A 26,680-nucleotide genomic window follows, 5' to 3' on the forward strand; every position below is an offset into this window, starting at 1 on the left:
TTCGATGAGCTGATATATTTAGTACATGAACATAAATACAGAGCCATATTAAGATGAAAGTGTTCACTCACAAATCTCCCAGTTGCCCTTGCGTTCCCCAGGCTTCACGCGCAGCCTGGAAAAACTCCTCTAAGGCTTTCAGACTCAGTTGGAAACTAATCCTGAGCACGAAGCGTGGCTTGAAGGGAGGGGAGGGGGCCTCCGGGTTGGCAATCGCACCGTTTATTTGCACTTGGCGGCAAGACAATGGATGATGTGGGAGGTACTAATTTGGAGTTGGCACTAATTTGGAGTGCGGTTGAGACAGGGCTGGAATGAGAAATCTTCAGGGCAGCCCCCCAAATCCGCAATCAGGGGAGAAAAAGTTAAGAAGCAAGTAGAGATTGGGAGGAGAAAAGGGAGGCACTCTGCCCGCCCCTGCTATGTCTGTCTGCCCCTACTGGGGCTTCTTCAATACCTAGGGTTCCCTGGGTGATGAATGTCCTCCCAGAGGACCCTGACAAGGGGTCACACCTCTCGCTGTGGCCCCATAGGCAACCCTGATGAAAGAGTATCATTTCCAAGGGGGCTTTGGTTTCTGGGTGGCCCCACCTTGTCGTGGGGTAGCTGGCACTGAAATGCTGACTGAACGAGCCCTGGAAGTCACCAGGGGGCTCCGGAAGTTCACCCCTGATGTGGAAGGTCTGGGATCCTGAGGCCTATTTGTGTGGGGGGCACTGGTGGCTGGATGACCAGTGCTGGGGAGATTCAGGTGGGTGAGGGAACGGGAAAGTCCCCGCCTCAGGGGGTGTGAAGAGCGTAACCCATCCATGGATAACTCCTGGGAGTCTGCTGCCACCCGGGGCTCTGTCTTGGAGGGACCAGCTGGGTGAACGGCTCGCAGTGGGGCCTCCCTAGGGCGAGGTGAATGGCTGCCCCTGGGGGTAGCTGGTGGTGTCCAGAAGAGAGCACGGAGTTTTGCGGCATCCCCCTTCGCCATCCGTGGGGCCTTGAAGCTGGCGCCCTCAGATCTGGAGCCAAATAGCGACTCATCACAGTAAGATGGGGTGTGGCTGATCAGTCTGGCAAAGGGGAAGATAAATGTCGTGAGATGGGGGATGAGATGAACAACCCTCAAAACCTTAACAGCTCTCCCACCCATCCCCAGACCCTGGCAGCAGCAGAGAAGGGTTGCCTGTAGATCCCAGGAGTCCCTGTCTCCCAGGCTGAAACCTACAGCGAGGCCACAGCCCCCTGATGCACCACTGCCCCCATCTCGGTTGATTCTCCCCCACGAAATATCCACTGCCCCTGCATCCTGACCCCATTCCCAGGCATGTGGCCCAGGCCAGGCCAATTTGCATATTCATCCTCCTGGCCACATGGATTGGTTCAGGAATGGCCAGATGACGCAAGCCTGTCCAATCAGAATCTGCCTTAGGACCGTTGTGGAAACTACTTGGAGATGTTTTTCTGCAACCTGATCTTACTTCTTGCTAGGCTGATAGGATGTCAGCCCAAAGTAGCACTAAGGTGGAGACGGACAGTTTCAGCCACAGTTTGAGCCCGTTACAGGAGCCCCAAATGCCTTTTCCTGGGGAAGCCAGTTGGAATAAGTTTTCTGTCACTTGTAATCAAGACTCAATTAGTATAACCTTAGTCTTTACGGCCTCCGCCTTTTCTTTTTTTGGCAAGACACAGTCTCGCTCTGTTCAAGTGGATTGCAGTGGTGCAATCACAGATCATGGCAGCCTCAAATTCCCAGGCCCAAGCAATCCTTTCACCTCAGCCTCCCTAGTAGCTGAGACTACAGGCACAGTGCCACCAAGCCCAGCTCATTTTTTTGTTTTTGATTTTCAGTAGAGATCAGGTCTCACTATGTTGCCCAGGCTGGTCTGGAACTCCTCGGCTCAAACAATCCCCGCCTTAACCTCCCAAAGCGTTAGGATTATAGACATGAGTCACTATGCCCATTTTCTTTTCTTTTCTTTCTTTCTTTTTTTTTTTTTTTTGAGATGGAGTCTCACTCTGTTGCCCAGGATAGAGTGCAATGGCACACTCTTGGCTCACAGCAACCTCTGCGTCCCCGGTTCAAGTGATTCTCCTGCCTTAGCTTCCCGAGTAGCTGGGATTACAGGCATGTGGTACCATGACTGGCTAATTTTTTTGTACCTTTAGTACAGATGGGGTTTCACCATGTTGGTCAGGCTGGTGTGCTGGGATTACAGACGTGAGCCACTGTGACCCACTTTTCTCTTTTTTTCTTTTTTTTTTTTTGAGACGGAGTTTCACTCTTGTTACCCAGGCTGGAGTGCAATGGCGCCATCTCGGCTCACTGCAACCTCCACCTCCTGGGTTCAAGCAATTCTCCTGCCTCAGCCTCTTGAGCAGCTGGGATTACAGGGACATGCCACCATGCCCAGCTAATTTTTTATATTTTTAGTAGAGACGGGGTTTCACCATGTTGACCAGGATGGTCTCGATCCCTTGACCTCGTGATCCACCAGCCTCAGCCTCCCAAAGGGCTGGGATTACAGGCGTGAGCCACCACACCCGGCTCTTTTTTTCTTTTTTGAGATGAAGTCTCGCTCTGTTGCTCAGGCTTGGAGTGCAGTAGCGTGATCTCGACTCACCACAACCTCTGCCTCCTGAATTCAAGTGATTCTCCTGCCTCAGCCCCCCAACTAGCTCAGACTACAGGCACGTGCCACCATGCCCGGCTAATTTTTGTGTATTTTTTTTTTTTTTTGAGACGGAGTTTCGTTCTTGTTACCCAGGCTGGAGTGCAATGGCGCGATCTCGGCTCACCGCAACCTCCGCCTCCTGGGTTCAGGCAATTCTCCTGCCTCAGCCTCCTGAGTAGCTGGGATTACAAGCACGTGCCACCATGCCCAGCTAATTTTTTGTATTTTTAGTAGAGACGGGGTTTCACCATGTTGACCAGGATGGTCTCGATCTCTCAACCTCGTGATCCACCCGCCTCGGCCTCCCAAAGTGCTGGGATTACAAGCTTGAGCCACTGTGCCCGGCCAATTTTTGTGTATTTTTAGTAGAGACAGGGTTTCACTATGTTGGTCAGGCTGGTCTTGAACTCCTGACCTCATGATCCACCCACCTCAGCCTACCAAAGTGCTTGGATTACAGGCATGAGCCACCATGCCGGGCTTTTTTTTTTTTTTTTTTTTTTAAGAGACAGGGTCTCATCTCACTCTGTCACCCATGCTGGAGTGCAGTGACGCAATCATAGCTCACTGCAGACGCAAACTCCTGAGCTCAATCTTCCCACCTCAGCCTCCAGAGTAGCTGGGACTACAGGTATTTGCCACCATGTCCTGCTAATATTTTTATTTTTTTGTAGAGACAGGGATCTCACTATGTTGCCCAGGCTGGCCTCACTCCTGGGATCAAGTGATCCTCCCACCTCAGCCTCCCAAAGTGCTGGGACTACAGGTCTGAATCAGCCTGCCTGGCCTATTTTTTTTTTTTTTTTTTTTATTCAACAGATATTCATGGCATATCTGCAAGATTCCATGTCCATAGTTTTTGGCCAGGACTGAAAGTGTTCTATCCCCAAACTGCAAGTCTTTGAAAGGGCAATCTTTTGCCACTTGGTTTAGCTGCTCAAACCTCATCGGCCAAGGCCTGCATATGTCTGGTGCCAAGGTTTTTGTGCTCAATAACTTCTCTACCTCTTATGCACCCCCTCACTTGACACCCTCTACTTGTTCAAATCCAGAAGAAAATCCCATCCTCCAGGTGAGCAGGGGGTTGTCACCTCCCTTCTCATGGACATCATATTTCTGTTAATGCAGCCTACCTTGACCTCAGTGTTTCCAGCCATGCTGTCGGTATCAGTGTTGCTAATCTCCATCTGACCCTGCTTTGTCTACACAACAGGTAATAACTGATTCTTGTTTTTATAATAGACATCATTCTCATTCTCATTTCATTTCTCTCACCTGAAATATGTCCCCATGGCTCAGAATGAACCCTCAATTTAGTTGGCCAGTTCTTACGGACTGAATTGTGCCCACCCAAATTCATATGTTGACGCCCTAACCCTTTGTGTCTACACTTGGCCTTAATTATTTAGATAAATTAAAAGCAATTAAGGCTGGCCGGATGTGGTGGCTCATGCCTGTAATCCCAGCACTTTGGGAAGCAGAGGCAGGCAAAGCACCTGAGCTCAGAAGTTCGAGACCAGCCTGGCCAACAACCCCATCTCTACTAAAAATACAAAAATTAGCCAGGCGTGGTGGTGTGTGCCTGTAATCACAGCTACTCGGGAGGCTGAGGAAGGAGAACTGCTTGAACCCAGGAGGTGGAGGCTGCAGTGATCCAAGATAGCGCCACTGCACTCCAGCCTGGTAACAAAGCAAGACTCTGTCTCAAAAAGAAAAAAGAAAAAAAAAAAAAAAAAGGTAACCAAGGCTAAATAATGCTACAAGGGTGGCGGGTCCCTAATCCAATAGGACTGGTGTGCTTATGAGAAGCAGAGGCACCAGGGGTGTGTGCATACAGAAAAGGCCCTTGCATGTACCTGAAGGATTTAAAAAAATGAGAGAAAGCCCTATGATGCCACAGTGAGAACGTGGCAACTGCGAGCCAAGGAGAGAGGCCTCAGGAGAAACCAAACTTCCCAACACCTTGATTTGGGCTTGTAGCCTCCAGACTGTCACAAAACAAATCTGTGTTGTTTAAGCCACCCAGTCTATGGTACTGTCACGGTGGTCCTAGCCAACTACCGTGTTAATCTTCTGTATCTTTGTCTGAACCACTGGTAACAATAAACAGGACAGAGCCCTGTGGCTCACCACTAGACACCTCCCTCCAGGCTGATATTCCTCTGAAACATCCAAATAATATAATTCTAATCTAATTAATTAACAATAACAATTTGTATTAGGTCCTATTTTTCTAACTTGTTCATGAAAATGCAGCAAGACCCATTTTAAATTTTTTTTTTTTTTTTTTTTTTTTGAGGCTGGCTCTTGCTGTCATTCAGGCTGGAGTGCAGTGGCATGATCTTGGCTCACTGCAACCTCCGCCTACTGGGCTCAGGTGATCCTCCCACCGCAGCCTCTCTGGTAGCTGCAAACACAGATGCACACCACCACGCTCGGCTAATTTTTGTATTCTTTAATAGAGACATGGTTTTACCACGTTGCCCAGGCTGTTCTCAAACTCCTGAGCCCAAGTGATCCTACCTCGACCTCTAAAAGTGCTGGGATTACAAGCATGAACCACCCCACCTGGCAAGACCCATTTTCAAAATGACTTCAGAAACACCACATCTATGCCATTTCTAGGATCAATCGCATTAATATTAATAACCTTATGCAAATTTCTCTGTGATCTTACACATCAGCTAACTCCTCTGGGCCTCAGATGCCTAGCTGTGACACCTGGGGATGGGGAGTCCACCATCACAACCATCAACACTACCATTTATTGACAGCTTTCTAACTGTTAGGTTACTGTGCAAAGCACTGCAGACCCCTCTCTCATTTAATCCATCAACAATCCCCCTAGGTAGGAATCATTGGTCCTATTTTCCACATGAGTAAACTGTGGCTCAGAGAGGTCAAGATGCTTGCCCAAGATCACAGAGCACCAGGGCTATAACTGGAGCCCAGGTGGCTGCACTGAGTACAGGATTTGCGTCTCCCCACCCCGTTACCTGTATCTGTTCTTCTTCCTTGGTGTGAGGGTCGGGGTGCTGTCCCTTGAGGGGGTGGTCTCACAGCTCCCCTTTGCCCCCAAGGCCTTCAATGCCTCCTTGCCCACACCTCTGGTTCTGTTAGGCTTCTCCACCCAGGGAGGGTCAAAGTCTTGTGGGGTGGGCCGGGCGCCTGCTGGGCTGCCAAACAGACTCTCATCCACATATGACGGCCTGGCCTTGACCCGGTAGCCAGCCCGGCAGCGGTGCTGAAGGTGGAGGGTCTGCATCCCACTGACAGCCAGCTCCACCGGGGTCTTCATGCTGCCTGTGGTCCCTGGTGACAGCAGGTCTACTCCGCCGGCCAGGTCCTTCTTCCGAGGCTCCCTGTGAGAGGGGATTGGAGTAGCACTACTGAGCCACAGCGGTGCTAATGGCAGAAGATTGGTGGTCTCTGAAGTTCTCATCCCAAGGGCTTAGTTCTCTCTCAACCAGTCCCTCAAAGCGGGGTTGTCAACTTCAGGGGGGCATTTTGGAAATTTCTTTGGCTTTTTTTTAATTCGTTTTGAGATGGAGTCTCGCTCTGTCACCCCAGACCCAGGCTGGAGTGCAGTGGCGTGATCTCGGCTCATTGCAACTGCAACCTCCACCTCCCGGTTCAAATAATTCTCTGCCTCAGCCTCCTGAGTAGCTGGGATTACAGGCGCCCATCACCACGTCCTGCTATTTATTTTTTTATTTTTTTTATTTTTTGTACTTTTAGTAGAGACGGGGTTTCACCATCTTGGCCAGGCTGGCTCGAACTCCAGACCTCGTGATCCACCCACCTCGGCTTCCCAAAGTGTTGGGATCGCAGGCGTGAGCCACTGCACCTGGCCCTTTGACTTTTTTTAGTTGTTATAATGATAAAGAAAGGGGTGCTATTGGCAATTATTTATAGACTGACTCTGTGGTGAAGGAGAGGTGCCCATCGAGGCACCAACCAGAAAACACACTATGAGGGTAGAGGAGACAGGCACTTTCCCATATTCTGTGTGTGCTATGGGGGTGGGAGCAATAACAGCCAGCGTGGATCCCATGCCTACCTCCTGCAAAGAGCTTTACAAGCATTGTTTCATTTAATCCTCTCAACAGCACTGTGAAGTAGCTTCGATTTTGTCCATTTTACGGATCACAAAACTGAGGTGAAGTCACATGGGTAGGTCACACCTATAAAGCTAAAACGGTGGAAGTGAAATCTGAGTCCAGAGCTTGTGTACTTCACTACACTGCTATTGGGAGATCACCGCCGCCCCCACTGCCCCATATTCTGCGACTCCCAAATCAGTGACCCGGTTAAAAAATGCCCGAGGTCCCTGCATTTTTGAGCTCTTCTCCTACCTAAGCATCTTGGCTCGTAGGCATCGGGGTCCTCAGGTACCTCTCCCCGAGCCTTCTTCCCACCAGGTCTGGACCCCTCGGCGAGGGCACAGAGGCGTTCGGTGCATCCGGGATCCCCGTCAATCTTCGGCCAGGAATGCCCGGGGCCCCGGACCCCGGGTAGCCCAGGCCGTACCGGTGCACCACGCGCGGGCCGACTCACTCGGGGAGCCGGTCCAGACGGCGTGTGAGCAGCGCGCGCATCCAGAAACCCAGAACCCAGCAACCAGGGAGCAAGCAGCAGCACTGCGGCCGCGGCTCGGACCATTCGCTCCTGAGGATGGGGGGGAGTCCGCCCAGGGACGGGCGCCACGTTCCTGATGCCCAGGAAGTTCCTAAACACGGAGAGGGGCCTCTGAGGCCACTCACTCAGGGGCGTGTGTACTAGGCTGCCCAGGGCCGCAGGCACTAGCGAAAGCGCAGCCAGGGTGACGTGGCCACCGCTCCTTCCCCACCTTCGCAGTTGGTGCGCGCCGCAGGCCCCGCCCCCTTCCGCGTTCCTAGCGCGCGGCCCGAATGGCGGCGGGGAAGTGCCCCGCGGCCGGACCTCGGTCGCCAGCTGCCATGGCCCAGTGGAGGAAGAAGAAAGGGCTCCGGAAGCGCCGAGACGCGGCCTCCAAGGCCCGCGGCAGCGACTCGCAGGACGGCGAATTTGAGATTCAGGCGGAAGATGACACCCGGGCCCGGAAAGTAAGCGCGTGGGGCTGGGACGCATGTTGGGGCCCGTGACCCGGCTCCGGGAAGCACCCCGAAGCCTCAGGTTCCCCAGCTGGGGAGTGGGCTCCGCAGAGGGTGGGGAGGGAGCTTGCCGGCCCCAGGACGGATCTCGGGACCGCCGGCCTGAAGACGTGCCTCGGGGCTTGCTAGGCTCGGGGTCCTGCGGCCGGACTGCGGGCCTTCCTGTGGGCTTTCGGTCGCGCGCCCCTCATTGGCTGTCTCCTGCTCAGGGGCGGATCCTGGTTTCCTTTCGCCCAATGAAAAGTGCGGGTGCAAAAGATCTGACTTAGAGAGTTTGGAGCATTCTTGGGAGGTTGAATTAAGGGGAGGCCGGACTGCGCGGCTTGCGACAGTGACTCCCCAAACCTCTAGGAAACTAATTTAAAAATTTGTTTTTGTTTTTGAGACAGAGTGTTGCTCTGTTGCTCATGCCGGAATGCAGTTGTGTAGCCACGGCTCGCTGCAGCCTCTGCCTCCTGGGTTTAAGCGATCCTCCCATGTCAGTCTCTCCAGTAGTTGGGACCACAGGCACGTGCCACCATGCCCGGCTAATTTTTAAATTTTTTGTAGAGACGGGCAGGAGCGGGGGGAGTCTCCCTATATTCCCAGGCTGGTCTCGATCTCCTGGCTTCAAGCAATCTTCCGACTTGTACCTCCCAAAGTGTTGGAATTAACAGGCGTGAGCCTGTTTGTGTTTATTATTTACTATAAGCCAGGCTCCATGCTAAGAGCTGTACGAGCCTTATTATTTAATCCTCATACCAGTGCTGTGGTACTACCACCAGCAACTATCATCTTCATTTTTTCCGAAGGAGGAAACTGAGGCCTAGAGGGTTAAGAAATTTGACCAAGGTTTGGTATACTGGCTTCACGCTTGTGAACTCAGCACTTTGATAGGCTGAGGTGAGGGGATGGCTTGAGGTCAGGGGTTCAAGATCAGCCTGGGCAACATAGGAAGACCCTGTCTCTACAAAGAATTTAAAGATTGGGGACTGGGTACGGTGGCTCATGCCTGTAACCCCAGCACTTTGGGAGGACGAACGAGGTGAGTGGATCACCTGAGGTTGGGAGTTTGAGACCAGCCTGGCCAACATGGTGAAACCCCATCTCTACTGAAAATACAAAAATTAGCTGGTGTGCTGGCAGGTGCCTGTAATCCCAGCTGCTTGAGAGGCTGGGGCAAGAGAATCGCTTGAAGCTGGGAAGTGGAGGTTGCAGTGAGCTGAGATAGCGCCACTGCACTCCAGCCTGGGCGACAGAGCAAGACTCTGTCTCAAGGAAGAAAAAAAAAAAAAAGAAAGAAAGAAAAGAAAATGGGCCTGCCTATGGTCCCAGCTCCTGGAGAGGAATGTTTATCTACATTCTCAACAAATGTAGAGAAACTACTAAGTTGTAATAAACAGCACAGGTGGGCAGAGGTGGTGAGTACCAAAGAAAAGGAGTCTGTATGTGGTTTAGACCAAGGGCTTTGTCCTGTGTTCAAATTTGGCCCAACCTTGCACTGGCTGTGGGACATTGGAGAGGTTGCTTAGCCTCTCTGTGCCTGTTCCCACATCTGTAGAAGGCCAGTAAATGATTATATATGTTTCAAAGATTGTTGGCCAGGTGCCATGGCTCATGCCTGTAATCCCAGCACTTTGGGAGTCCGAGGAGTGAGGATCACTTGATGCCAGGAGTTCGAGACTAGCCTGGGCAATACGGTGAGACAATGCATTTACAAAAATTACATAAACTAGCTGGGCATGGTGATATGTACCTGTAGTCTCAGCTTACTTGGGAGGCTGAGGTGGGAGGATCACCTGAGATAGGTGAGCCGTGATGGCATCACTGCACTCCAGCTTAGGCTACAGAGTAAAACCCTGTCTCCAAAAAAAAAAAAAAAAAAAAAAAGGAGGCTGGGCATGGTGGCTCACGCCTGTAATACCAGCACCTTGGGAGGCTAGAGTGGGCAGATCACTTGAGATCAGGAGCTCGAGACCAGCCTGGCCAATGTGGTAAAACCCCATCTCTACTAAAAATACAAAAATTAGCCGGGCCTGGTGCCACGTGCCTATAGTCGCAGATACTTGGGAGGCTGAGGCAGGAGAATCACATGAACCTGGGTGCTAGAAGCTGCAGTGAGCCAAGATCCTGCCACTGCACTCCAGCCTGGGTGACTGAGACTGTCTCAGAAAAAAAAAAAAAGACTAAAGGACATGCTCTTCACACATTCAGTAGCTATTTCAGGGGCACCTGTGTGTCCCAGGCACCTTCTTTTCATGTGTCTAGAGCAGGGGTTGGCAGACCTATCAAGGGCCAGATGATAAGTCTGTTTTTTAAGGTTTTGTCTGGCCATATAAGATCATTGTCTTGTTTCATTTTTTTTTCCCTTTCCTACAACCCTTTAAAATGTAAGAACCGTTCTAAACTCACGGACTGTTCAAGACAGGCCATGGCTCTGCCCTAGGGGATTGTGGTTGATCTTAGAGGGTCACCGTGAAAAGAACACAGCCTCCGAAGCCAGCGTTCACATCCCTCACCCGCTACCTCCTGGCTGTGTGACCTTGGGCACGTCACTTTATCTCTGTGCCTCAGTTTCCTTCTCTGTAAAATGGACAGAACAAAAGTACTCACTTCAGGTTGTTGTGAGGATTAAGTGGGTTAATTTGTATAAATTCTCAGAGCAGCACCTGGCTTATAGTAGCTGCCTTGTAAGTTTCAGCCATTCTTGTGAACTGCTGCTCCATAAATGGCTTTTTTTTTTTTTTTTTTTTTTGTAGAGATGGGGTTTCACCGTTTTGCCCAGGCTGGTCTTGGAGCTCCTGGGCTCAGATGCTCCACCCACCTCAGCCTCCCCATGATGGGGTTACAGGCGTGAGCCACTGTACCCGGCCATAAGTGCTATTTTTGAGAGAAAGGAGACAGCCCTGTAGTCCAAGAAGGTTCCCCAGAAGAGGTATCTAGATTGGATTTAGCTGTGCCAGGACAAGTGGGTCCTGGGTAAGCAGAAAGGAGGCCAGGCACGAGACAGATTAGAGATCAGGAAGGAGATTGGTTGGCAGATGGTAGGGGGCGGAATAGCTTCGAAAAGTCTAGCACTTCACACATAGTAGGCATTTCGATTGGCTCTTTAAAGTATTTAGGGGCTGGGTGTGGTGGTTCATGCCTGTAATCCCAACACTTTGAGGCCAAAAAGGGAGGATTACTTGAGGCAAGGAATTTAAGACTAGCCTGGGGAACATAGTAAGACCTCCTATCTACAAAAAAATAAAAAGAAAATAATTAGCCAGGTGTGGTAGTACATGCCTGTAGTCCCAGCTACTTGGAAGGCTAAGGTGGGAGACACTTGAGCCTAGGAGTTCAAGGTTCAGAGCTGCAGTGTGCTGTAACTGCACTTTTGTACTCCAGCCTGGGTGACAGAGTGAGACCCTGTCTCTTAAAAAAAAAAAAAAAAAAAGGTGTGTATTTTCTTCTTCTTTTTTTTTTTTTTTTTTTGAGACAAGATCTCTGTGCCCTAGGCTGGAGTGCAGTGGTGAGTTTATGGCTCAGAACAGCCTCCATCTTCTGGGCTCAAGTGATCCTCCTGCATCAGCCTCCTGATTATCTGGGACTACAGGTGGGTGTCACCATACCTGGCTAATTTTTATTTTATTATTTAATTTTTTGTTTTGTTTTGTTTTTGATACAGAGTCTTGCTCTGTTGCCTAGGTTGGAATGCAGTGGCACTATCTCACTGTAAACTATACCTCGCCGGTTCAAGCGATCCTCACACCTCAGCCTCCTGAGTAGCTGGGATTACAGGCACGCACCACCATGGCTGTCTAATTTTTGCACTGTAGTAGAGACGAGTCTTCATCATGTTGCCCCGGCTGGTCTCAAATTCCTGACCTCAGTGATCCGCCCATTTCAGCCTCCCAAAGTGTTGGGATTAGAGGGTTGAGCCACTGTACCTGGCTAGGTATTTAATTTTGAGGGCTTCGATGGCGGTGATGATAGCAATAATACCACCACCTATGTGCTAGGCACCTTTCTAAGCCTGACACTCACCCATATGACCGTCACAGCACCCTGGGGGGCCTCTACTTGTCTTTCCCATTTTCCAGGTGTGGAAGCACAGGCTCAGGGAGATTAAGTCCCTTGCCTCAGGTCTCACAGCTGTTAGGTGACAGAGTTGGGATTGAAACTGAGACAGTCCGTCTGCAGAGCCCACTCTGAACTTCTGTCCCGTCCTGACCCAGCCAAAGGAGAACCTGTTAGCAAAGAAGTGACGTGGTCTGGGGGAATCACCATTGGCTTGAATGGGGGAGAGAGGCCAACAGCACAGCCCCCTTCTGGCCCCCTGTGGTCCCACTGTGCCTGCAGTGATACCGCCTCTCTGTTCTTCCCTCCCAGCTGGGACCTGGCAGACTCCTGCCCACCTTCCCCACCTCGGAATGCACCTCGGATGTGGAGCCGGACACCCGGGAGATGGTGCGTGCCCAGAACAAGAAGAAGAAGAAGTCTGGAGGCTTCCAGTCCATGGGTGGGTGCCAGCTCGGCGTCAGGACTTTGTGGGAGCGGCAGCTGGGGGTCATCACCGCCTCTGCACTCCATCACTGATGTCCACTCTGGCCCAGCACTGTGGTTGGGTAGACCGAGGTATCAGATCTAGTTTCCCAGTCATTCAGGGCTTTCCATTGGGGAGCAAGCCTGACGCAGGAGAGGGCAGTTAGAACAGGCCTTGGGAAACGCCATGCGGGTACAGGAACAGGCAGAGACAGTCGGGGACTTACTGCGTGACAGAGGGACATTTCAGAAGGAGAGAAAGGATGGGATGGCTGGGTGCTGGCCAGAAATAAAGCCTGACTCTCACTCTTTACAAATCAGTAGCAGCTGGAGCAAGGATTTAAATATCAAGATGAGTGCTGGGTGTGGTGGCTCACGCCTGTAATCTTAGCGTTTGGGGAGGCAGAGGCGGGATCACTTGAGGCCAGGAGTTCAAGTCCAGCCAGGGCAACAAAGCCAGCTCCCATCCACGGCCCCACCCTTTTGTCCCTCCCCACCACCTGGGGTGATTCCAGAGTTCGTTCCAGATACCCTTTCACTGTGTCCGCACATACCCCCGAGAGGCGCAGGACCTTACCACGCCTAAAATGAAGGCACAGCTTCTCAGTGTCATCTAAGACCCCGTTAGCATTCAGTGGTCCCTGCTGTCATGACCTCAAGAGTGGGTTCACATCAGAAAATCAAATAAGGTTCTATCACCCCAGTCAGATCTGTCTCCTGAGTCTCATTTTACCTTTCGGCTTCTGCTTTATTGCTTTTTTTTCTTGCTGTTTATTGTTGATGAAGCTGTCATTTGTCCTGTAAAGTTCTGTGGGGTCAGTGCTGCGGGGGCTACCTCGGCCCCCTGACCATTCCTTATCCCTCGCAGGCCTAAGCTACCCGGTATTCAAAGGCATCATGAAGAAGGGGTACAAAGTGCCGACGCCCATCCAGAGGAAGGTGAGGGGTGGGGCAGTGGACGGGTGGGGGCCAGGGAGGCGTGACGTGGCCCTCTTGTCTGGACTCTTGACAGCCACCCCTTGTCCTAGCTGTCACATCTCTTGCCCCCTTTACTCTGCTAAAGCCCCAGCTAGCATGCCTACTTCCTAGGTGGAGAAGGTTGGGCCGAGCAGAGACTCCACCCTGGGCCTCTCTGCCAGTTGAGCCTCCCGGAGGCAGCTCCCAGCCACACATTCTCGTTAAAATCAGTAGCAACTGGAGCAAGGATTTAACTATCAAGATGAGTGCTGGGTGCAGTGGCTCACACCTGTAATCTTAGCGTTTGGGGAGGCAGAGGTGGGATCACTTGAGGCCAGGAGTTCAAGTCCAGCCTGGGCAACAAAGCGAGCTCCCATCCATGCTCCCACCCTTTTGTCCCTCCCCACCACCCTTCTGGAGTCCTGAGGAGGAAGACTAGATGGAGAGGTAGAGTCTGGCTCCCCGCTGAAGAAGGGTGTTCCAGCATTGGAAAGAGTTGGGGTAGTGAGCTGCTCATCCTTGGAGGCAGGCAAACGAGCTTTTGAAAGAATGGGCAAGAATAGGCTTGGCTCGGTGACAGGTGCCTGCCTGAGATCGATAGCACACCCGCTGCTCAGGGCCCTGAAGCTCTATGTCACGTGGTGTTTGGGGAGGTGCTGACCCGGCCGTCCCCACTTGTGGCTCCTCAGACCATCCCGGTGATCTTGGATGGCAAGGACGTGGTGGCCATGGCCCGCACTGGCAGCGGCAAGACCGCCTGCTTCCTCCTCCCCATGTTCGAGCGGCTCAAGACCCACAGTGCCCAGACTGGGGCCCGTGCCCTCATCCTCTCGCCCACCCGAGAACTGGCCCTGCAGACCCTGAAGTTCACCAAAGAGGTGTGTCCGGGCTGGGGGAGAGGGGAGGCTGGGGCTGACTTGGGACCGGGAACAAGTGGCCCACTTGAGCCATGAATGGGCTGTCGTCTCACCCCGCCCTCTCTCAATCACTTTCTCTTCTCAGTTGGGGAAGTTCACTGGCCTCAAGACTGCCCTGATCCTGGGTGGAGACAGGTAAGGTCCCTGCCCCCAATGCCAGGGTCACCACCACGCAGGCGCATCCCTGTGTCTCCAGGATGTTAGTTTGATTTAAGCCTTGCTACTTATTAATAATGGCAGCAAACAACTCAACAAGACTGGGCGCAGTGGCTCACACCTGCAATCCCAGCACTCTGGGAGGCCAAGGCGGGCAGAGCTCCTGAGCTCAGGACTTCAAGACCAGCCTGGCCAACATAGTGGAACCCCGTTTCTACTGAAAATAGAAAAATTAGCCGGGCATGATGGTGCGTGCCTGTAATCCCAGGTACTCTGGAGGCTGAGGCAGGAGAGTCACTTGAACCCGGGAGGTGGAGGTTACAGTGAGCTGAGATGGCACCACTGCACTCCAACCTGGGTGATGGAGTAAAACTCTGTCACAAAAACAAAACCAAAAAAAAAAAAAAAACAAAACCAAAACCCAACCAGCCTGGTCTAGTGGCAGCAGGGTACCAGAACTTACCAACATTAGTGTCACTGAAGTCAGTATACGATCCCCTCACTGCTAAATTTGACTGCTTTAAGAAAAAAGACAACAAGGGAAATGATGCAATAAAATATTAAAATACATCGTCCACAGAAGCACTGCCACTCAGAAGTTCTGAGGCTCCTGAAATAGAGCTGTCAGCTCACAGGATAGACAGGTGTAGCTATGTTAATACTTGTTTTGAGAAAGGGTCTCAGTCACCCTGGCTGGAATGCAGTAGTGTGATCACAGCTCACTGGAGCCTCAACCGCCTGGGCTCAAGTGATCCTACCATGTCAGCTTCCCCAGTAGCTGGCACTGCAGGTGTGAGCCACAACACCCAGCTAATTTTTGTATTTTTTGTAGAAATGAGTTCTCGCCATGTTGCCCAGGCTGGTCTCACTCCTGGGCGCAAGCCATCTGCCGCTTTGGCCTCCCAAAGTGTTGAGATTGCAGGCATGAGCCACCACGCCTGGCTGTGGGCTGTTTGAAATCAGAAAGCACAGGAATTGAGGGATGTTTGCAATCGCTGAGATTCTCAAGGTGTTTTATCGCCTGATGTGCAGGCACCTCCCTTCTGAGGTAGTAGGTGCCATATCTGTTTTACAGACGAGCAAAATGAGGCAGTGATGGGTTAGAGTCAGACAATGATTCCATAGTAGAGTTGGGATCGAATCCAATCTATCTCCTGCCTGATTCCATGCTTTATCCCACAGTTTCTCCCTTAAGGGGCAGCACCTTTAAGGGAGAAAGTTTAAGGATGCCACTGTTAACACTCTTTTTTTTTTTTTTGAGACGGAGTTTCGCCCTTGTTACCCAGGCTGGAGTGCAATGGCGCGATCTCGGCTCACCGCAACCTCCGCCTCCTGGGTTCAGGCAATTCTCCTGCCTCAGCCTCCTGAGTAGCTGGGATTACAGGCGCGTGCCACCATGCCCAGCTAATTTTTTGCACTTTTAGTAGAGACGGGGTTTCACCATGTTGACCAGGATGGTCTCGATCTCTCGACCTCGTGATCCACCCGCCTCGGCCTCCCAAAGTGCTGGGATTACAGGCTTGAGCCACCGCGCCCGGCAACACTCTTGATTCTCAGAGAGTTGGCTTTTCAGTGCTTTTGTTTCCACTGTCATTTATTCTTTCTAAAATTAATGATTGTCAGGCCTCCCGGGCTAGTCCTGGCCCAGGACTACTCTGGCTCCTACAGGTATCCCAAGGGTGCTTCAGAGGAGGACTAAAATTAGGGATGTGTGCCGGAAGGGTTTAGGGACAGGAGCTGATAGAGATCCAGGGAACCTGGGTTTTAGTTGGAGCTGGTTAGTTGCTAGGGGGCACTGTGGGCCAAAGGCGGCTTTGTTGCTATCTGGAGCAACAGAAGAAGTGAGTTGGTCTGTAGTTGAGCCCATGTCTTCAGGGGAACTCTGTTGTAACCATTCATTGGTATATTTCAACTCGTATCTCTTGTCAGAGCAGTGCCTTTGCTTCATACCTCAGCACTGGCCTTTCCTCAGTTGCAAGCCTCGGGCCTGTGTTCCTGAGGTTGGGGTATGCAGCCTCGCCTGGACGTTTGGTTATGGGAAGGGAAACCAGAGCAGCCTGTTCTATCCAACTAACCCCTTCTCTCCTCCCTAGGATGGAAGACCAGTTTGCAGCCCTGCACGAAAATCCCGACATGTGAGTTTGTGGATTGAGAATGGCGCCTCGAGGTCCCTTCCCAGTGGTGGGGGTGTAGGAGAGCTATGGCGGTGGCCCCGGACCTGGGATCACCTGGCCTGTGCATCCTCTTCCAGAATCATTGCCACTCCTGGTCGGTTGGTGCATGTGGCTGTGGAAATGAACCTGAAGCTGCAGAGTGTGGAATACGTGGTGTTCGACGAAGCCGACCGGTAAGACTACAGGTCCGGCCCCGAGCACTGGCGTCTGGACTGGTGAAGCGGAGGCAGGGGGGTCAGCCCGGGGAAGGCTCTGCAGGGAGAGACCTGAGCGGCCCACAGTGAGGCACTGCCTCCCCAGATGCGGGCTGCAGACCTCCTCATAAGTGGTGCTGGAGCTCTTTGCTGGAGCTCTCTGACAAATTTATAATTTTGCATTTTGGGAGAATTGAAATGAATAATAGAACAACTAACATAGGATGGCAAAGGGAGTTTTTTAAAAGCGCAAAGTTGAGAGCATGGACTCAGGAGCCAGACAGGAGGAAGATCTAGTCCTAGCTCTGCCACTTCAGCTCTGTGAATTTGGGCAAACCACTGATATCTCTGGGCCTTGGCTGTCTCAACTGCAAAGCAGGGATACAGTAGCACGTACCTCTCAGGGGTGCTGTGAGGACCAGAAGACTTGATGCTTGTACGGTACTTAGAACCGTCCCTGGCAGAGCTGGGAGGAGAGGGGAGGGGGAGGAGCTGCTACCATTGATTGACTGATGGAGACGGTCTTGCTCTGTCGCCCAGTCTGGAGTACAGTGGTGTGATGATGGCTCACTGCAGCCTGGGCCTCCCAGGCTCAAGGGATCTTCCCACCTCAGCCTCCTGAGTAGCTGGGAATATAGGCATGCGCCACCATGCTCAACTAATTTTTATTTTTTGTAGAGTTGGGGTCTCACCCAGGCTGGTCTCAGACTCCTCCTGCCTCGGCCTCTCAAAGTGCTGTCTTACAGGCGTGAGCGCCTGCAGCGGGCCTAGGCTGCTGTCGTTTATTTCAGCATGTTTCTAAGAACATACCGAGACACGTTCCAGATTTCGTTACTGTGGCTTAGGTTGAGCTCACTCAGTACAGCGTGAGTGGGCTGAGATAAAGTAGAGTCAGGCAAGCCGTGGGACACCGCAGATGTTGTAGGGACAAGGATGCTGAGGTTGGAACTCCAGGGCGTGGACCCCCTCCGACCCTGTCCTGCCCTCTGCTTTTCCAGGCTTTTTGAAATGGGCTTCGCAGAGCAGCTGCAGGAGATCATCGCGCGCCTCCCTGGGGGCCACCAGACGGTGCTGTTCTCCGCCACGCTGCCCAAACTGCTGGTGGAATTTGCCCGGGCAGGTGGGTGAGCTGGGGGTGGAGATGGGAGCTGGGGGTCGGCCTGGGGCCTGGGGGTCCAGTCCCCCACTCTTCCCCACGTCTCCCGCAGGCCTCACGGAGCCCGTGCTCATCCGGCTTGATGTGGACGCTAAGCTCAACGAGCAGCTCAAGGTGAGGCTGTGCATGTGCCCGCCCAGGGCAGGTGTGTCCGGGGGGGCCCTGCAGGCCCTCAGGCAGGACCCCACGAGCCAACCTGCGATCCCTCTCCCTGCAGACCTCCTTCTTCCTCGTGCGGGAGGACACCAAGGCTGCCGTGCTGCTCCACCTGCTGCGCAACGTGGTGCGGCCTCAGGACCAGACCGTGGTGTTTGTGGCCACGAAGCACCACGCCGAGTACCTCACCGAGGTGAGCAGGGCCCTGCCTGAGGGTGCCTGGTCAGGAAAGACCCCCCCCCCAACCCCACCATGCCACCTCCTTCAGCCGGAGTTTGGAGCTGCAATTCCGAGTGCGGTCACTAGAGGGCAGCACGAGAGCAGACCAGGGGCCTGGGCCTGGGCGCAAGATGGTCTTATTTATTTATGTATTTATTTTGACATGAAGTCTTGCTCTGTCATCCAGGCTGGAGTGCAGTGGTGCGATTGCAGCTCACTGCAGCCTTGAAACCTCTGGGCTTAAGCAGTCCTGTCGCCTCAGCCTTCTGAGTACTTGGGACCACTGGCACTCATCACCACACCCAGCTAATTTATTTACTTTTATTTTTTGTAGACAGGTGCTCGCTGGGTTGCCCAAGCTGATCTTGAACACCTGGGCTCAGGTGATCTTCCCACCTTGGCCTCCCAAAGTGCTGGGATTTCAGGCGTGAGCCGCCACGTTCAGTCTACACTTTTTATTATGAAAAAGTTTTATTTTATTTTATTTTATTTTAATATAAGATGGGGTTTCATCATGATGGCCAGGCTGGTCTGGAACTCCTGACCTCAGGTGATCCACCCACCTCGGCCTCCCAAAGTGCTAGGATTACAGGCGTGAGCCACCGCGCCCGGCTGATACTTATCTTTTTTGGAAACTGTCACACTCTGTCGCCCAGGCTGGAGTGGTGTGATCTCGACTCACTGCAACCTCCACCTTTCAGGTTCAAGCGATTCTTGTGATTCAGCCTCCCAGATAGCTGAGACTTCAGGCAATAGCACATCTTGCTAATTTTTGCATTTCTCGTGGAGATGGGGTTTCACTGTGTTGACCACGCTGGTCTTGAACTCCTGACTTCAAGTGATCTGCCTGCCTTTGCTTCCCAAAGGCCAAGGGGATAACAGACGTGAGCTACAGCACCTGGCTTAAACTTTTTATTATGAGAAAATTCCAGACACATACTAAGATCAGAAAATAATATGCTGAACTCCTGGGTATTTTTTATCTAGGTACAGCTGTTAGCAGCTCATAGCTGGTCTTGACTTTCCTCCGTTATTTCCCCTTACATCTGGGTATTTTGAAGCCTGTCCCTGCCATCCTGTCGTTTTCCTGTAGATTTTCAGTGTTCACTGTGTTTGACTTCTTGAGGTTGAGGCGTGACCTGTATGTAGCAAGATGTGTGAAGGGCTGTTAGCTTCTGAGTGGCTCATAGAGCTTGTCCATGTGTGTTATGCCTGTGTGACTTCGCCAGGGTCAAAGCCTGGGGAGTCGATGTGCCCCCAAAGGCAGCAGGGCCCCTTTCCGTTGGTGCCTGCCTCCCTGCCAGCTACAGCTGGGTCTGTTATCTGAGGACATGGTTCACTGGGTTTCACTTACTCTACACACATTTCACAACCCTTCCTCGTGCAGCTGCCGGGGTCACCGTGAGTAAGACCAAAATAGTAATTTTTAGTGTTTTTTTTTTTTTGTTGAGACAGTCTTGCTCCTTTGGCCAGGCTGGAGTGCAGTGTCGTGATCATGGCTTACTGCAGCCTCTACCTCCTATACCTCAGACTGCAGGCGCAAGCCATCTGACCAGGCCTGGCTCATTATTTATTTATTTATTTATTTTTGTAGAGATGGTATTTGCTGTGTTGCCCAGGCTAGTCTTGAGCTCCTGGGTTCAAGCAATTTTCCAGCCTTGGTCTCCTGAAATACTGGGATTACAAGTGTAATTTACACTAGCCACCGTGCCTAGTGTAAATAGTCATCTGTAAAGAACAGCTGGCACCCTCATGAGCATCCCATATTGAGACTGTCTCAGCACTGTGTATACAAACTCATGTAATCCTCATAATAAGCCTACAAAGAAAGGGCAGTTATTCGTACAGCTGAGGAAAACGAGGCACAGAAAGGTTTGGTAATTTGCCCAAGGTCACACAGCTTGGTTGTAGCCGAATCAGGATGAGGTTTGTGCACTGGGGTGCATTTGCAGCCTAAGAGGGCCCTCTGCACACACCATCTCTGAGCCTCAGATGACCCTTTAGAGAGGTGGGAGGTGTTGGAAGCTCCATTCCTCCCCAAACTGGGGTCACCCGGCAAGCTGGCATTCAAACCGAGGCTGCTGCGCTCCAAACTCCGTCTGCCACTGTGGCCTGGCTTCCTTTCCTCTCTTCTCCAAGTCTCCTTCTCACTTTGCTACCGTCTTTGCTCTGAGCAGCTGCTGACGACCCAGCGGGTGAGCTGCGCCCACATCTACAGTGCCCTAGACCCGACGGCCCGCAAGATCAACCTTGCCAAATTCACGCTTGGCAAGTGCTCCGCCCTCATCGTGACTGACCTGGCCGCCCGTGGCCTGGACATCCCACTGCTGGACAATGTCATCAACTACAGCTTCCCCGCCAAGGGCAAGCTCTTCCTGCACCGCGTGGGTAAGCAGCCCGGGGCTGACTCTGTGGCAGGCAGGGGTGCCGGTTCCTGGCAGATGCAAAACCCCTGCCACTGCGCATAGGGTAGCTGTGAGCTTTTTCGTTGTTGTTTTGAGACAGACTCTTACTCTGTTGCCCAGGCTGGAGTGCAGTGACGCAGTCTCAGCTCGCTGCAACCTCCGCCTGCTAGGTTCAATCGATTCTCCTGCCTCAGCCTCCTGAGCTAGGATTACAGGCGCCTGCCACCGTACCCAACTAATTTTTGTATTTTTAGTAGAGATGGGGTTTCACCATGTTAGCCAGGCTGGTTTCGATCTCCTGACCTCATGATCCACCTGCCTCCGCCTCCCGAAATGCTGGGATTACAGGTGTGCGCCACCATGCCAGGCTGCTGTGAGCTTTTTTTAGAGCCAGAGTTTTGCTGCATGTTCAAGCTGGTCTCAAACTCCCAGCTGCATGACTGCACTCCAGCCTGGGTGATGGAGCGAGACCTTGTCTCAAAAAAAACAAGAAAATCCTGTTATTCAGCTTCTGGGTTTTGTTGACTTTACAGTGGCACGCAGGCAACAATTCTATTTTTCCTTCCAGTGCAGTATTCAATAAGTTACATGAGGTATTAAACACTTTATTTCAAAATCGGCAGTGTGTGGGTTGACTTTGCTCAAGGGTAAGCTAATGGAAGGGTTTGGAGCATGCTCAAGGCAGACCGGCTGAGCCGTGATGTTCCCTGGGTTGGGGCATTGAGCTCACTTTCTAAGTTGTGGTAAATATACACAGCGTGCAGTTCACCGCGCAGTGCAGTGGCATGGAGTCCACTCACGTTGCTCTACAGCCGTCACCACATCTGTCCCCAGGACTTTTGTGTGTGTGTGATGGAGTCTTGCTCTGTCTCCGAGGCTGGAGCACAGTGGCGTGATCTCGGCTCACGACAGCCTTCGCCTCCTGGGTTCCAGCCATTCTCTTGCTTCAGCCTCCCGAGTAGCTGGGATTACAGGTGCTTGCCACCACACCTGGCAAATTTTTTGTGTTTTTAGTAGAGACGGTGTTTTGCCATGTTGGCCAGTCTGGACTTGAACTCCTAACCTCAAGGGATCCACCCGCCTCAGCCTCCTAAAGTGCTGGGATTGCAGGCGTGAGCCACTGCGCCCAGCCCCAGAACTTTTTCATCTTGCTAAACTCAAGCTCTACCCATCAGACAAAATCTCCTCATGCCCCTCCCGCAGCCTCTGGAAACTGTCATTTTTTCTTTGCCTTCTTTTAATTCATGAGTGTCATGTGGCAGGCACACTTCCCCTTGTTGCTCTCTGCTGGTCTCTAGTTTTCGTTGCTGTGTGGAGGGCTGGTTCTGCATGTCCCTAGAGAGGTCCCCAGGGCCCCCCAAAGGGAGTTGCTTGTGCATCACGAGACCAACAGCGCCGGTCAGAAAATCTCAGATGAAATCCTCAAATGTTGTAACACCTTGTTTTCCCAAGATACAGAGAGAAACCAAAATGTAATGATACATAGGGACTTCTTTATGCGAAATTACAATCATATTGGGTGCTCTTTTTATAACTTGCTTTTTGTTTTGTCTTTCTACATCACCATGCATCATGAATGTTTTTTGTTGACTGTAAAATGTCATTCTGTGATGGATTGGCACGTCTTTTCTGTAAGCGGCTAGACATGAAATGTTAGGCTTTGTGGACCATACTGTCTCTGTCATAGCTGTTCCTCTCTGCTGGTGTAGTGTGAATGCTGCCTGTTCATTTACATAGATAACATATAAACAAATGAGTGTGGCTCTGTTCCAATAAATCTTTATTTACACAGACAAGCAGGGGGCCAGGATCTCACTCTGTTGCTTGAGCTCTAGTGCAGCAGCATGATCATAGTTAATTGTAAGCTTGAACTCCTAGATTCAAGCAGTCCTCCCAGCTCAGCCTCCCAAGTTCATAGGGCTACAGCACACACTACCACACTTGGCTAATTTTCATTTTTTGTAGACAGGCTGGTCTCAAACTGCCGGCCTCAAGTGATCCTCCCACCTTGGCCCCTCAAACACTGTGGTTCCAGGCGTGAGCCACCGGCCTGGCCCTGTAGGCTGTAGTGTGTTTGCCCACTCATTTCCTAAGCTGCTTCGTTCCCACCACCACGTGGCCATCAGCTAATTCACTTAACCAGCCGTCGATCCTGGAGCCTTTAGTGTCCAACTTGGGGCTGTCCTCGTCCGGGCTGCACTAAACCTCCTTGTGCATGAATCTTTGTGTCTTTAGGGGAGTTCTCACAGCGGGAACACTGAAGAGTTTGGACCGTGCTCATGAGCAGGGCCTTGCTGTATTTTTGCTCCTCTCCAAGAGCACCATGTCAGCACGGACGTACTCTCTCAGATCGGCTCAGGGACCAGGACTGAACTTCCCTGTGTGTAGGCGGGGCCGGCAGCTCTGTGAGGTTCGCAGCCTGTGGAGCTCGTGCTGGGGCTGGGTTCTTACAATTAAGCTTGCATCTCCTGGCTGCAGGCCGTGTGGCCCGAGCGGGCCGAAGTGGCACGGCCTATTCTTTGGTGGCCCCTGACGAAATCCCCTACCTGCTGGACCTGCATCTGTTCCTGGGCCGCCCCCTCGCCCTCGCGCTGCCCCTCGAGGAGCCCTCAGGTGAGTGGAGGCTGGGGTGGGGCTAGAGGTCCCCGTGGAGTTCATGGGGCCCTGTTTTGGTTGTGGGAGGAGGTGGGGCTGGGTTTGACCCCAGGATGATTGCTTTTATTTTTTTTACTTTTATTTTATGTTTTTTGAGACGGAGTCTCGCTCTGTCACCCAGGCTGGGGTGCAGTGGCGTGATCTCGGCTCACTGCAACCTCCACCTCCCACGTTGAAGCCATTCTCCTGCCTCAGCCTCTTGAGTAGCTGGGATTACAGGTGCCCGCCACCACACCTGGCTAATTTTTTTTTGTATTTATAGTAGAAACAGGGTTTCACCATCTTGGCCAGGCTGGTTTCGAACTCCTGACCTCAAGTGATTCACCCGCCTCCCACAGTGCTAGATTACAGGCTTGAGCCACCGTGCCTGGCTGATTCCTTTGACTTTTTTTTTTTTTTTTTTGAGACAGAGTCTCACTCCATCACCGGGCGCCAGGCTGGAGTGCAGTGGCGCGATCTCGGCTCACCTCAACCTCTGCCTCCTGGGTTCAAGCAATTCTCCTGCCTCAGCCGCCCGAGTAGCTGGGATTACAGGCACGTGCCACCGTGCCCGGCTAATTTTTTTGTATTTTTAGTAGAGACGGGGTTTCACCATGTTGACCAGGATGGTCTCGACCTGTTGACCTCGTGATCCACCCGCCTTGGCCTCCCAAAGTGCTGGGATTACAGGTGTGAGCCACCGCACCCGGCTCCTTTTACTTTTTTAAAGAGATGGGGTCTTACTCTTGCCCAGGCTGAAATGCAGTGGCGCGATCGTGGCTTGCTGCAGCCTCCAGCTCCTAGGCTCAAGCAAGCCACTGTGCCTGGCCAGTCCCTCTATTTTAAACTCAGGATTTCCCACAGCAATCCAGATTTCTGGTGTCTGCTGGGAAACAGTTGGATCTGGGTGCTCAGCTGTGGCGCCCCTGTTAGACAGGCTCCCTGGTTCCCTGCAGCCCCTGCCTGCCTCCCCTTCCTGTCATTGTGGGCTGTCAGTGTCAGCCCAGGCCCTGCAGGCATCTAGTGTGTGACCCTGTACTTGACCAAGTTTTCAGGGGAGCATGGTCGGGGAGAGGCTGAGCCTTGTTCAGACCAAGCCCACAGGACATTTCTCTTTTTTTGTGATGGAGTTTTGCTCTGTTACCCAGGCCGGAGTGCAGTGGTATGATCTCAGCTCACCACAACCTCCACCTCCAGGGTTCAAGTGATTCTCTTGCCTCAGCCTCCTGAGTAGCTGGGATACCACTCCCAGCTAATTTTGTATTTTTAGTAGAGACAGTGTTTCTCCATATTGGTCAGGCTGGTCTCAAACTCCTGACTTCAGGTGATCTGCGTCCCTCGGCTTCCCAAAGTGTTGGGATTACAGGCGTGAGCCACCATGCCTGACCACCCACAGGACATTTCTTTATACACCCTAGGGTGGGAATGCATGGGATAGACAACAGCAATCACCTTGGCCTCCACCTGTGGACCTCCACCCTTGGGCCTCCACCTGTGGCCCTGCCAGTTCCTGGGCCCACGACACATCTTGGCTCATTTGTCCATCTGTGCTGGAGGGAGGACTTGTCACCTCTGCTTCACAGATGAGGGAACGGCTCTGACATGCCTACCCACGTGCACACAGCAGGAAGGTGGGGAGCTGAGATTCAGCCTCTCCCAAAGCCTGGAGACCCAAGAGCGGAGGCAGCCTCCTCAGGAGAGTGCAGCCAGTGGTCAGGAGGGAGCTTGCCCTCAAAGCCCCGGGCCCCCCGCCTCGGCCCTTCACTCTTGGCTGTCCGTGGTGATCTCTGTCCAGGCTGTGGTTCCTGCAGGTGACCTTGTGGCCCCGCAGTGTCCCAGATCGTGCCTGGAGGCAGCTGGAAAGCAGACACCACAGCGGAAAGTCTGGGGTCAGATGCAAGGGCACAGGAAGGGGCTGTGGGAGGCCGGGGGGATCTGTGCCTTCACTGGAGGTGGAGGCCTCAGTCGGACGTCACTCGGGTGAATTGGAAGGGGTGCCTAAAGGGTGTTTTGAAGCATTTTCCTGGGGGCAAAGCTGAGATTGAGAGTGCAGGGGCCAAGTGAGGGAGGTGCGAGCACAGCCCCTTCCAGGTGCCAGGCCTGTCGAAGCCCCAGGTCCCGCCCGGTGGCAGGCAGGAGCAGGAGGAAACGGACCTTGCACCCGGGGCCTGCTCAGGGCCAGAGGCAGCATGAAGCCCAGTGAGGGAGGGGAGGAGCCTCCACCAATGTCCAGGCGGGAACCACCCCCAGCGCAGTTAGCTTTTAGGGAGAGACATCCTGCATTTGCTCCAGAGCTAGCCGGGGCTCAGCAGAGCTCAGCACCTGCTTAATCTGGAGAGATGGGAAGAGGGCAGGCTCCTGACCCAGGGTGGGGCTTGGTTTTTGACTCTGACCCTCACTATGTGCCTCTGGGCAAATCTCTAAACCTCCAGGAGCCTCAGTTTCCTCATCTCTAAAATGGGCTCATTGGTGCCTTTTCTTGCAAGATTGGCCAAATGTTGGTAATTGACAGTGGGTGGTGGGCCCACGCGGTCCATCACACGCTTCCCTTGGCTTTTGTGTTTTTCTTTCATTGTTTTTGTTTTTTGAGACAAGGGCTCACTCTGTCACCCAGGCTGGAGTATACTGGCATGATCACAGCTCACTGCACCCTTGACCTCACAGGCTCAAGCAATCGTCACACCTCAGCCTCTCGAGGAGCTGGGAATACAGGCAGGTGCCGCCATGCCTGGCTGGTTTTTTTTAATTTTTGTAGAGATGGGTTCCCACTGTGTTGCCCAGGCTGGTCTTGAACTCCTGTGCTCAAGCAGTCTTCCCACCTTGCCTTCCAAAGTGCGGGGATTACAGATGCGAGCCACCATGCCTGGCTTACTGGTGTGTTTTTTTCAGTAAAAAGTTAGAACATGAAGCCGGGCACGGTGGCTCAAGCCTGTAATCCCAGCACTTTGGGAGGCTGAGGCGGGTGGATCACGACGTCGAGAGATCGAGACCATCCTGGTCAACATGGTGAAACCCCGTCTCTACTAAAAATACAAAAAATTAGCTGGGCGTGGTGGCACATGCCTGTAATCCCAGCTACTCAGGAGGCTGAGGCAGGAGAATTGACTGAACCCAAGAGGCGGAGGTTGCGGTGAGCCGAGATCGCGCCATTGCACTCCAGCCTGGGTAACAAGAGTGAAACTCCGTCTCAAAAAAAAAAAAAAAAAAAAAAAAAGTTAGAACACGACGAAAAAAAACAGGTACTTTCCTCGTAGGTTTGGTGTGAGGTAAAGGAGATGATGCCGGACTCAGCGCAGCCGGCACCCCCCGCCCCTGCCGTTGCTGTTACTTTTTACCATAAGTGTCGCTGTTGCTGCTGTGCGCCCTGCCTAGACTGAATCCTGTCCCTGCACTGACTCACTTGATGGTCCCGGT

The 26,680-nt window shown here is 52.4% G+C and overlaps 2 protein-coding genes across 4 annotated transcripts in view; one reads left to right on the top strand and one right to left on the bottom strand.

Moving 5' to 3' along the window:
- On the bottom strand, positions 1–7,570 carry RITA1 (RBPJ interacting and tubulin associated 1). Of its 3 annotated transcripts, XM_003932227.4 has the most exons (4): positions 7,019–7,570; positions 6,724–6,855; positions 5,660–6,025; positions 1–1,061 (listed from the first exon to the last, which is right to left on the bottom strand). In XM_003932227.4, the coding sequence occupies exons 3-4, from the start codon at positions 5,959–5,961 to the stop codon at positions 554–556; spliced, it is 810 nt and encodes a 269-aa protein (XP_003932276.1). In that variant the 5' UTR covers positions 5,962–6,025; positions 6,724–6,855; positions 7,019–7,570; the 3' UTR covers positions 1–553. The 3 variants fall into 3 exon arrangements, with proteins under 3 accessions (XP_003932276.1, XP_003932277.1, XP_074258296.1); XM_003932228.4 differs by lacking the exon at positions 6,724–6,855; XM_074402195.1 differs by lacking the exon at positions 7,019–7,570 and having other exon boundaries at positions 6,724–7,007.
- Positions 7,536–26,680, top strand: part of DDX54 (DEAD-box helicase 54) — a 27,630-nt gene continuing 8,485 nt past the window's right edge. Inside the window, exons 1-12 of the mRNA XM_003932229.3 lie at positions 7,536–7,747; positions 12,146–12,275; positions 13,167–13,237; positions 13,945–14,133; positions 14,258–14,307; positions 16,422–16,463; positions 16,580–16,675; positions 17,695–17,816; positions 17,905–17,966; positions 18,070–18,201; positions 20,405–20,615; positions 23,111–23,245. Coding sequence (XP_003932278.1) covers positions 7,574–7,747; positions 12,146–12,275; positions 13,167–13,237; positions 13,945–14,133; positions 14,258–14,307; positions 16,422–16,463; positions 16,580–16,675; positions 17,695–17,816; positions 17,905–17,966; positions 18,070–18,201; positions 20,405–20,615; positions 23,111–23,245 — 1,414 coding nt within the window. The 5' untranslated portion in view covers positions 7,536–7,573. The remainder of the gene's footprint in view (positions 7,748–12,145; positions 12,276–13,166; positions 13,238–13,944; positions 14,134–14,257; positions 14,308–16,421; positions 16,464–16,579; positions 16,676–17,694; positions 17,817–17,904; positions 17,967–18,069; positions 18,202–20,404; positions 20,616–23,110; positions 23,246–26,680) is intronic.

Source organism: Saimiri boliviensis, chromosome 7 (genome assembly GCF_048565385.1).
Source record: "Saimiri boliviensis isolate mSaiBol1 chromosome 7, mSaiBol1.pri, whole genome shotgun sequence".
NCBI classification, from domain to species: domain Eukaryota; kingdom Metazoa; phylum Chordata; class Mammalia; order Primates; family Cebidae; genus Saimiri; species Saimiri boliviensis.